The 11,545-nt window shown below is 47.6% G+C and overlaps 1 protein-coding gene across 1 annotated transcript in view; it reads right to left on the reverse strand.

Annotated features, from left to right (window-relative positions):
- The window catches only part of RPGRIP1 (RPGR interacting protein 1), a 44,165-nt gene extending 37,885 nt beyond the window's left edge, over positions 1-6,280 (reverse strand). Inside the window, exons 1-2 of the mRNA XM_081885223.1 lie at positions 6,197-6,280; positions 563-676 (exon numbers count right to left, since the gene is read on the reverse strand). Of these exons, the coding sequence (XP_081741349.1) occupies positions 563-650 (88 nt within the window). The 5' untranslated portion in view covers positions 651-676; positions 6,197-6,280. The remainder of the gene's footprint in view (positions 1-562; positions 677-6,196) is intronic.
- Positions 6,281-11,545: the final 5,265 nt, after the last annotated feature.

Genomic DNA, 11,545 nt, shown 5'->3' on the forward strand with positions numbered 1-11,545 from the left:
CAGCCACGGCAAGGAAAGTATTGCGCTGCCACTGGCATGGTAGACTATCCCCCCCCCCACTATACTTCTTGGCATGCCTCAAAAGGAAGTGGGTTTGTCTTTATTTACCAACCCTCTTTTTGCATAAGGGTACCCTGTAGGGAAAGGGACGCAGGTGTGCTGTGGGTTAAAATCACAGAGACTAGGGCTTGCCGATCAGAAGGTCGGCGGTTCAAATCCCCACGATGGGGTGAGCTCCTGTTGCTTGGTGCCTGCTGCTGCCAACCTAGCAGTTCAAAAGCACGTCAAAGTGCAAGTAGATAAATAGGTACCGCTCCGGCAGTCAAGAAATGGGTCAAGAAATGGTGAAATTTCCTGCACAGTTTACCCCTTTGCATGACTGTGGTAATAACAACCCAAAATGATCAAATCGATGCAGATTTACATAATTTATTCCGGTTGCAGAATTAAACTTTTCTTGACACGGAATCTGAATTCCATTCGCAGCTCTGTTTATGAGCCAGCAACACAACTATTGTAGCAGATGCCCTAAAAAAACACTCTTCCCCACCAAAATTTTGACCTTGTATAGCCGCTATCACGGAGGGCTTCTGGTTGGTGTCTTGCACTGGCAGATCGCCTGCTGTTTCGTCCAACACAAGCAGCGACATGACTGGCAAGGAGGCCTGGAACAAAACTGAAATAACAAAGATGGGTCTTAGGAAGAGAGCTTTGGAAGGAACATGGCGGCTTTCTTAGGCACACCCCAGTTTCCAAGTGGTGAAAGGTTTCAAGAACCCCAGCACATACCTTGGGTTGCTAGAATTGTGAGATCAAGCCCTGCTTTGGTCAAAAGATTCCTGCATTGCATTAGGATGGACTAAATCAGTGGTTTTCAACCAGTGTGCCGTGGCACCCTGAGGTGCCTTGAACGATGGCCAGGGGTGCCGCGGGCAACACTGGCCTCTGTCTCTCTTTCCTTTCTTCCCTCCCCTGATGCCCTCTCATGTCTCTGCCTCCCAAAGGCTTGCACAGCTGTTTGTTACAGCAGCCCTGGCTACAAGCTTCAAAGGCGAATGGTGCCTCTGGGGCTGGCCAGGGGGTGCTGGTTGCCAGGAGCTGAGGTGGCCTCAGAGTGAGTAAGCAAGCAAGCGGGCGAGGGAGCCCAGCCAGCCAGTCTGCCAGTCCTTGCTGTTGGGAAAGGAGAACAGCGAGAGGCGGGCAAGTGGGTACCTTCTTGTCCTTTCTTGTGCTTGCTGTGTGCAAGGCCTGCCTGGAAATTGAGTGCCCGCTTTTGACCCTGCCGCCTCCCAAGGTAAAGTGCTGGCCTCACATTCACCTTTGGCCAGTCTCTGTTGGGCCACTAAGGTGGGGAATATCCTCTTCCCAGGCCCCTGTGGGGCAATGTGAGGAGGCACCTCTCTTTGGGGCAAGAGGGGGGGGTACAGCTCAGAGATCAGGGGCAGCGGCTGTCCGGAGGACTCCCAAGGAGAGGGGAGAGGAGAGGAGGCTGGGGGGAAACTCCACAAGGCAGGGTGTTCAGAAAGGGGCAAGAAGCTGCCAGTTCTGCAGGCGAGGGGTGGCACAGCTGGCCTCCTGAGGGTGCCGCAGAAAGAATGTTGTTGGTCAAGGGAACCGTGGACTCAAAAAGGGTGAAAAGCTCTGCACTAGATTATCCTTCCAACTCTGTGATTCTATTATCTTAAGTTAACTTAGAGTGTATTATATGATCCCTGCTGTAGAAAAGGACATGCCTGAGACCTTCCTTGTTAACCACACAATGCAAACATTTCCTTATCAGCCATGTGTGCCTATTTTTATTGATTCTTCTGATTGCCACGGCACCTGCTGGTGCTGTATCACTGTAGTGTGGTTTCAGTCTGCTGTGTTTAAGGTAGCTGCCCCATAACAAACAAATCAGCCAGTTGGGTCTATCCAACTCAGTACTACCTACACTGACTGGCAGCAGCTCTCCAGGGATTTCAGACATGGGGCATTCCCAATCCTACCTGGAGATGCCGGGGATTGAACCCGGGACCTTGCGGATGCTCTGCCACTGAGCTATGCAGCCTTCCCTAAGGCTAAGCACTGTTCTCCCATGCTTTCAGGTACGTTTTCCCCATCCGTTGCAAAAAAAGGTCCATATTTTCCTTTTCTTTTGGAAGGCAGGTTTGCTGCACTAGAGTTCCCAATCAACTTTAATTGCACAGCCCAAATTGGCCAGTGTGTGGCTGAATCCTTTCCCCAAAATGGCGATCTTCGAAGCATCCTTTGAGACTTTGTTGAAGATCAAGGCCTCTCCCGCCTCCAGATGCTTTTGAAGCTGCCTCTGCAGCCGCTCGCTTGCAGCGGAAATAACTGCACTCTGTTTCTTGATCCGGCCTCTTCCATCTCCCCCCTCCCTGCCCAGCTGCCACGGCCTGGAGAAACACTTGATCCCGCCACCCACACAGTCCTGCAAGAGCAACTGCGGATTTTCTCTCCCCTCCCACTAAAACCTCTTGCCATCTGTCAGAAAGAGCACAGTCCAGGCTGTTTTGTTTTCAGTTCCCATCTTTACAGGCACACCACACTGGCGCTTTATCGCCGGTGTCTTCTGCAACATGTTTTTGACGGAACAACAGTGCATCAGTGGTTTGATTTATTCCGATTTCTTTTTTTAGTTGTTCTGCTCCACTTTCTCAAGGCTACCACATTGCTACTGTCTGGAGGAGCTGTAAAAGTGCATGGTGGAACTGTGGAACTCGTTGCTGCAGGAAACAGCGATGGCCTCCTACTTGGATGGCTTTAGAAGAGGATTGGCAAATTCAGGGAGCCCAAGGCTATCTCACACCAAGTCAGATCAACAGTCCATTTCTCAGGTTTCAGGGAAGGATCTCTCTCAAATCTACCTGGATATGCCAGGGATAAAACTTGGATTTCTTCTGCATGCTCTGCCACTGATCAATGGCCTTTTCCCTATAAGATGTAGCTGTAAGCTGGAGCTACAACTCCCAGAATAGTGAATGAATGAATGAATGAATGAATCTTTATTGCTAAAAGCTATAAGCTGTCAAAAGTTATGCGGGTGGCGCTGTGGGTTAAACCACAGAGCCTAGGACTTGCCGATCAGAAGGTTAGCAGTTCAAATTCCCGCGACGGGGTGAGCTCCCGTTGCTCAGTCCCTCTTCCGCCAACCTAGCAGTTTGAAAGCCTGTCAAAGTGCAAGTAGATAAATAGGTACCGCTCCAGCGGGAAGGTAAACGGCATTTCCGTGCACTGCTCTGGTTTGCCAGAAGCAGCTTAGTCATGCTGGCCACATGATCCGGAAGCTGTATGCCAGCTCCCTTGGCCAATAAAGCGAGATGAGCGCCGCAACCCCAGAGTCGGTCACGACTGGACCTAATGGTCAGGAGTCCCTTTACCTTTACCCTATAAGCCGTCACAATTGGTCACAATGCGTTAGATACAAATAATTGATTTAAAACTGAACAACAACAGCAGCAAAGCAAACATACAAAAATGCAAAGATCCTTGTTGCATAAGTTAAGCACTCCACATCTCACGCTCCCCCTTATGATACTTGTCTTGGTGCCTAGCTCTCAACTTGACAGTACTTGCAGCCAAGGCAAATTTTGCAGCCTGTGCAGTAATAAATGCATTATTGCCAGCCAGTGAAATAGAGATTTGCTCAAGAGGAGTTTGGTTGGAAAGAGAGCAACGGATGGAATCGAGGAATTGTTGTCTAGGGGGTGTATATAAAGGGCATCGTAACAAATAGCGTTGAACGTCCCCCACGTCTCCCGACTCACAGATGCTTCCCAGAATAGTTTCACAATAATAGAATCGTAGAGTTGGAAGGGACCAGCCCAGCCCCTTGTACTGCAGGAATCTCAACGAAAGCATCCAGGACAGGATGGTCATCCAGCCTCTGCTAAAAATCTGCCGAGGAAAGGGAGTTCACCTCCTACCGAGGGAGTCTGTTCCACTGTCAAACAGCTCTTACTGTCAGAAATTTCTGATGTTGAGTTGTAAACTCCTTTCTTGTAACCTGAAGCCATTGGCAGGAGAAAACAAGCTTGCTCCATCTTCCATGTGACAGCCTTTATGATATTGGAAGATGGCTATCATATCTCCTCTCGGTCTCCTCTTCTCCAGGCTAAACATACCCAACTCCCTCAACCGCTCCTCATAAGGCTTGGTTTCCAGGCCCTTGATCATCTTGTTCGCCCTCCTCTGCACAGTTCCAGCTTGTCAATATCCTTCTTAAATTTTGGCACCCAGAACTGGACATAGTATTCCAGTAGTGGTCTGACCAAGGTAGAATAGAGTGGTATCAATCTCAATTCCCAGTGAACTCTGGGAATTGTAGCTCTGTGAGAAGAATTGGTGTCTCCCAACTACTCTCAAGCTACAGCTCCCAGAATTCTTTTGGGGGAAGCCATCACTGTTTAAAGAGGCAATAGAGTGCTTTAAACACACATTGTGGCTGTAACTCTGGTGTATAGGATTGCACTGTGAGTCTCTCAGGTGATACAAGGCTCTGCTGTTTTGATGCAACAGGCTAGCATAGCTTCTTGTCTGGAATTAGGTAAATGATCCTTTTTGTTGGGCAAATTTAGGCTGGCACATTGGACTATGCAAAACTTTTGAAGGACTCTGGAAGAATGGAAAGGGGGCAAATTTTCACACAAGAAGTGCACGCACACTTTGTTATAACACGAAACATTTGCATTGCTGATGGCAGGCTGTGAACAACTCAAAAGACATTTACATTGTTTATGGGAGATTTGCAAAGGTAGACAATAAATGGCTGATAACAGTTTCTGAGGGGAAGAAAAAGATGGAGGGTGACTCTAATTCTGCCCTATTCAGAGAAGGTGAGCTGAAATTAATGAGCCTGAGGTAGTCTGCTTTCACATGGCAGTTTACAGTACAGTGGTACCTCGGGTTACATACGCTTCAGGTTACATACGCTTCAGGTTACACACTCCGCTAACCCAGAAATAGTGCTTCAGGTTAATAACTTTGCTTCAGGATAAGAACAGAAATCGGGCTCCGGCGGTGTGGTAGCAGCAGGAGGCCCCATTAGCAAAAGTAGTGCTTCAGGTTAAGAACAGTTTCAGGTTAAGAATCGACCTCCGGAACGAATTAAGTACTTAACCCGAGGTACCACTGTATTCCAATTCCCTGACGCTTCCCTGCTGCTTAATTTCCACATTATATGGAGCTTTCACTTCATGTCAAAGTCCATTCCAGAAAAACTAAGAGAATATTGCATTTAGCATTCAGTTCTGTGTTATCTGATTCCAGGAAAAAATCTATTTGCAGCCCCCTCAATTGGGAAAAAATCGTAGGAATGAAGTGACAAAATTTGGGGCAGTATTTGGGCCAACACTTTTTCCCTGCCATTTTCATGAGGGAACCGTGACGGAACAGAAACACGCATGTGTGAAAAGCGTAGGTGAGCAGTGACATCGTCCAATAGCCTTTATTGTTGTTACACCACCCCCACACCTACTGGTGTGAAAGAAATTTAGCATAATGCGCTGCTATACCTGTCAAAAAGCCACAATTACGTAACACAACACATCCTGCAGTGTGGAAGGAACATTAGAAATCTGGGTGGAAGCAGTATAATTAGCTAAACTAACCCAATATTCCCACATCTGAATGTACCCTTAGTTAAACAGACAGGCAGACATACGCTCCAGCACTTCTCCGATGAAAATAGAGATGTCCTATTCTATAATGATGATGATGATGATATATTTACTATTTATACCCCACCCTTCTGACTGTGTTGCCCCAGCCACTCTTTGTTGTGGCTGATGTGCCTCAGGGTTTTCGGGGGAAATAAGCCCAAATAAGATCTTGCAAGGTCGAAGTCCACCTGCCCCTGCTTAGAAGCATCTCTCTAGGACAGGCATCCCCAAACTCGGCCCTCCAGATGTTTTCGGACTACAACTCCCATCATCCCTAGCTAACAGGACCAGTGGTCTGGGATGATGGGAATTGTAGTCCCAAAACATCTGGAGGGCCAAGTTTGGGGGTGCCTGCTCTAGGATTTCAGGCAAGCGTCTCTTTCAGCCCAACCTGAAGATGCAGAGGAATGAACCTGCCATGGCAGAATTTCTTCTGTTGTCTGTCACCTTCTCCTCTCTGCTCCCCACCCCAAACCATGCTGTGATTTTAAATTCCCTCTCCGGATATTGAAATTAATGAGATTCCAGCTCACGCTTATACAGGCCGAGACGGAGATGGGGCTTTGAGCTCTATCCAATCCCTCCGACGCTTTTGCCCCAGTTCGCTTTCGCCTTCCGCGCCACTTAAGAGGCTGTCTTCTCGATGGTTCTGTATTTCGGTTTCTTGGTGAGTCATGTTAGGCAGACGCTGCCCAGAAGGGAAGGACAAAATCCCTTTGGTAATCCTGGCCTGCCTAAGCTCATTAACGGGTCAAGGAGGAGGAGGAGGAGGAGAAAGGGTACTTTGGGCAACAGAAGGATGGAGAGATGGGCAAGCTGCTGGCTACCCAGCTAACATGGCAGCAATTAATCCCTCACTTTCCACCTCACAGAAGACTTGAAAAGCAAGCCAGGGTGGGCAAAGAGACTTGGGGTGTTAGAGCAAAAGGGGAGAGACCACTTGTATACCTGAACGAGCATCTTCACCCCCATCGTTCAGCCCGGACACTGAGGTCCAGCGCCAAGGGCCTTCTGGCGGTCCCCTCATTGCGAGGAGCGAAGTTACAGAAAACAAGGCAAAGGGCCTTCTTGGTAGTGGCGCCCTCCCATCAGATGTCAAGGAAACAAACAACTATCTGACTTTTAGAAGACATCCGAAGGCAGCCCTGTTTAGGAAAGTTTTTAACGTTTGGTGTTTTATTGTGTTTTTAATGTTGTGTTGGGAGTCACCCAGAGTGGCTGGGGCAACCCAGTTAGATAGGGGGCATATTATTATTATCATTATCATTCATTTATTGTTTGATTTGGATTTATTTTCATGCATTTATTACACCCTAACTTCCTTCCAACATGGGACCCAAGGTGGCGCAAATATGATCCCCTCCAGGAATTTCAGCAAAGTGGCGGCCTGGTCTGAACTGTCACACTGCATCAGGGAGACAGAAATCCAGGGATCAGGCAGTTCCTTGTTTAAATCTCACCTGGGTCAGGCACTCACCAGGTAGCCTCTCTAGCAGGCTGCTTTCTCTCATGCCAAGCAATTAACACCTGCAATATTGTGGCGGGGGGGGGGGGGGAATAATACTGAGTGTCCTTACAGCAGGTATGGGCAGCCCTTTCCCACCTGAGGACCACATTGCCTCCAGTTAACCTTCTGTAGGGATCCATTCCACTAGACAGGGCTAGAAGCCAAAGTGAGAGAAGCAACGTATGTTCTAGCCAGGCAAGAAACCCTCAAGGAGGGTACAATGAAGGGCTGTGAAAGGGGTGTGGCCTAAAGGGATCCTCCCAGGGCCAGAAAGAGAGACCTGGAGGGCCAGACTGGACCCCCAGGCCAGAGGTTCTCCATACACATATCCCTCAACTGTCCTGATTTAAGCGGGACATCCCCTTTTTAGGAGCCATGCTCTCTCGCGAGTCACCTGGCGGCTCCCGCGAGATCACGGCTTTATCATCTTTCTATGTTGATGTTGTGCTGTTGTTTTAATTTCCCCTAAGGTGCACTGAAAAATCATGCCTTTTGGAGCATCTGCTGCCACGGTAGTTACCAAGGATGCTCTGATTCACACACTTCCTTCCCTTCCTGTCTCACCATCCGAAGCAACAGAACACCAGTGCTTAAGGGGAAAAAGTGCTTTGAACCCTTTGAAGACGGCTGATTAAATCAGATTATGAGAGGTGAAGGCCGGGATTAATTCACGTCTATGAGGGGCATCGATGAATGTGTTCATTTATTTGCCTGCCTTTGTCTCACTTGGCCCTAGTTAATTTTGGCTAAGAGGAACATTGATAAATGAGTGTATGCATGCGATTGCAAAATGGTCCTCCTTATTTTGCAGCTTCTGAATTGAGGACTATTAACACTGTCTATGTGGGCTTCATGCCTGTCCTTTGTTGAACTGTCTCTGCTGAGACTGGAGCTGTGTTGTTGATTACAAAATAATTTTGAACGCAGCTTTTCATTTGGTGGCTTCAAATTAACTGTGGTGCATTTCACTCAGAAACTGCTTGCAGGATTTTTATTTCAGCTTTGGGTGGGTTTGAGTTTGGGAAGGGGTTACTTGAGTCTTGGGAACTGAAATATCACCTTGATGTTCAAGATGTGACTGATGTTTGGTGGAAATTTTCGTTTTAGCGAACACAGATGTAGCTGTAAGCTGTGGTTTGAGATTACTTTTTCTGTACACGAAAAGGAGAAGCTGATTTTGAAGGATGTACTTTTCTGGCTGTGTGGACCTCCGGTTGCCGTTTGTGAGACGAAAGCCTGCTTGCCTCTGCTGGGGAGAGGGGTTTGGAAGAGAGATTCATTACTCTCTCATAGCAGAGATAGCAATATGGCGATCGTTCCAAGCACATTAAAACTTGGGTTAGATTTCCATCTGCCCTCATCCACCTTTAAACAAACGTTCCCCAGAAAAATACTTGCGCTAGAATACACCACAGACACTTAGCTCAGCAAATAGAAAAAGGTTCTGCTCACAGTTTCACGTTGCAGCAAACAAGTCTCCATCGGTGAAATAAAGATGAAAAAGGGTTCTGAACGATTGAAAGGAAAGAACTGGGTTTCCTTACAAAAAGAATCATGCAAAGATGCAGGCTGTAAAGTCTCCCTTTTGGAGATATTCATTTCACTTGGTTTTTCTTGTGGTTGGGAGCCATTGACTGGCCACATGGCTCCTTGCTTGCTCCAAGAAGCAAAGGAAAAAGAGGGGGGAAAGCAAGGAAACAAAAGTTGGTTGTCAGAATGGGAAGGAGTCAGTTGATGTCATGAGAAAAACAAAGATGGAACAAACTGGCAAAGCTAGTGTGGCACAGTGGTTAGAGTGTCACGCTAGGGCCTGGGAGACCAGGGTTCAAATCTCCACAAAGCTGTGAAGCTCACTAGATGACTGTTGACCAATCTCTGCCTTTCTCCGCCTAACCTACCTCATATGGTTGTCTCGAGGATAAAATGGGGAGAAGGAGAATTATGTATGCCACCTTGAGCTCCCTGGCGGAAAGGTGGGATACAAAAGTATTAAAACAAACCCACACTTCTACAGTACTAAATATAGGAAGAGTAATGAAATACAAGGACATAGCATGAGGATGAGGTTTTTTGGGACCGAGGAGTAGTCTGGAGACCAAACAGCACCTTCTTCCACGAACTGAGATAACAAGGGTTCTTTGTGCCAGTTATGCGGTCGGCAAGCTCTGTGTTAATTGCAAAGAACCCCTCCATCCTATGCTCAGGTGGCAAAAAGGGTAAAGGGACCCCTGACCATTAGGTCCAGTCGTGACGGACTCTGGGGTTGTGGCGCTCATCTTGCTTTATTGGCCGAGGGAGCCAGCGTACAGCTTCTGGGTCATGTGGCCAGCATGACTAAGCCACTTCTGGCAAACCAGAGCAGCGCACGGAAACGCCGTTTACCTTCCTGCTGGAGTGGTACCTATTTATCTACTTACACTTTGACGTGCTTTCAAACTGCTAGGTTGGCAGGAGCAGGGACCAAGCAATGGGAGCTCACCCCGTTGCAGGGATTCGAACTGCCAACCTTCTGATCTGCAAGTCCTAGGCTCTGTGGTTTAACCCACAGCACCACCCCAATGCTCAGGTGGTGCATAAATGTAAATAAAACCGTATACCCTAAAGACACATTGAACCAAAACATTCATAGAATTGTAGAATTGGAAGGGACCCTGAAGATCATCTGGTCCAACCCCCACTATGCAGGAATATGCAGCTGTCCTATACAGGGCTCAAACCTGCAACCTGGCATTATTAGCACGACACTAATAATAATAATAATATTAGCACGACACTAATAATAATAATTTATTATTTATACCCCGCCCATCTGGCTGCGTTTTCCCAGCCACTCTGGGCAGCTCCCAGCAGAATATGAAAAACATGAGAAAACATCAAACATTAAAAACTTCCATAAACAGGGCTGCCTTCAGATGTCTTCTAAAAGTCAGATAGTGGTTTCTTGACATCTGATGGGAGGGCGTTCCACAGGGCAAGTGCCACTACCGAGAAGGCCATCTGCCTGGTTCCCTATAACCTCACTTCTCGCAGTTAGGGAACCGCCAGAAGGCCCTCGGAACTGGACCTCAGTGAATGATGGCTGAACGATGGGGCTGGAGACGCTCCTTCAGGTATACTGGGCCGAGGCTATTTAGGGCTTCAAAGGTCAGCATCAACTCTTTGAATTGTGCTTGGAAATGTACTGGGAATCAATGTAGGTCTTTCAGGACCAACGTTATATGGTCTCGGCGGCCACTCCCAGTCATCAGTCTTGCTGCCATATTCTGGATTAGTTGTAGTTTCCGGGTCACCTTCAAAGGTAGCCCCACGTAGAGCGCATTGCAGTAGTCCAAGCGGGAGATAACCAGAGCATGCACCACTCTGGCGAGGCAGTCTGCGGGCAGGTAGGGTCTCAGCCTGCGTACCAGATGGAGCTGATAGACAGCTGCCCTGGACACAGAGCTGACCTGCACTCTTAAAGCAGCTGTACTAACCACTATGCCACCAACGCTTGGAAACCAGTGTTCCCAGGAGCTAAACATATAGCGCAGATGGGGTCTACTTTTTTCTTTTTTAGGAGTTCAGAGGAGCTGTCGCTGCCTGCACAGCTGAGCCTCTCTTCCTATTCCCAAAAAATTAACAATAGGCTGTTCTAAAGAACCAGAGATCAAACCTCAACAGGGAAGTGGCCTGCAAATGCAGATCTGTGTAGGGCAGCGAACATGCAAAGAAAAGGAATCCCTGTCACAGCTTCCTCTATCGGCTATGACTTCATTTCCCACCCTGCAAGCCAGCATCAGGACACAAAAAGGCCAGAAAGTAAAACCTCCAGCAGGCCCCACATTGCAAAGAAGGGTTGTAGCTAGTGCTTTTTTTTTTTTGGCGTTCCAACTGAAAAAAAAGCCCTGGTTGTAACTCAATGGCAACCAGCAGGTCCCAGGTTCTATCCCCAGCGCCTATCAGGACATTAAGAAATAAATATGGGGAAATATTTATTAATAAATATGGAACAATGGGTCAGAATTCACATCAGGATGAAATCAGATCAAAAGCCAACAACAACAAAATTCAGTCGGTTGGGGGAAAGCAATGATCTGAAGCATATCTAGGCCAGGCAAAAGGAAAATCTATTTTATTGGTCCGATATTCTTATTTGTTAACGGCTCAGGAATTTTTAAGGAATTGCAGTACAGTGGTACCTCGGGTTACATACGCTTCAGGTTACATATACTTCAGGTTACAGACTCCGCTAACCCAGAAATAGTGCTTCAGGTTAAGAACTTTGCTTCAGGATGAGAACAGAAATCATTCTCCGGCGGCACGGTAGCAGCGGGAGGCCCCATTAGCTAAAGTGGTGCTTCAGGTTAAGAACAGTTTCAGGTTAAGTACAGACCTC

Source organism: Podarcis melisellensis, assembly GCF_964234715.1.
Source record: "Podarcis melisellensis genome assembly, chromosome: 13".
Taxonomy (NCBI): Eukaryota; Metazoa; Chordata; class Lepidosauria; order Squamata; family Lacertidae; genus Podarcis; species Podarcis melisellensis.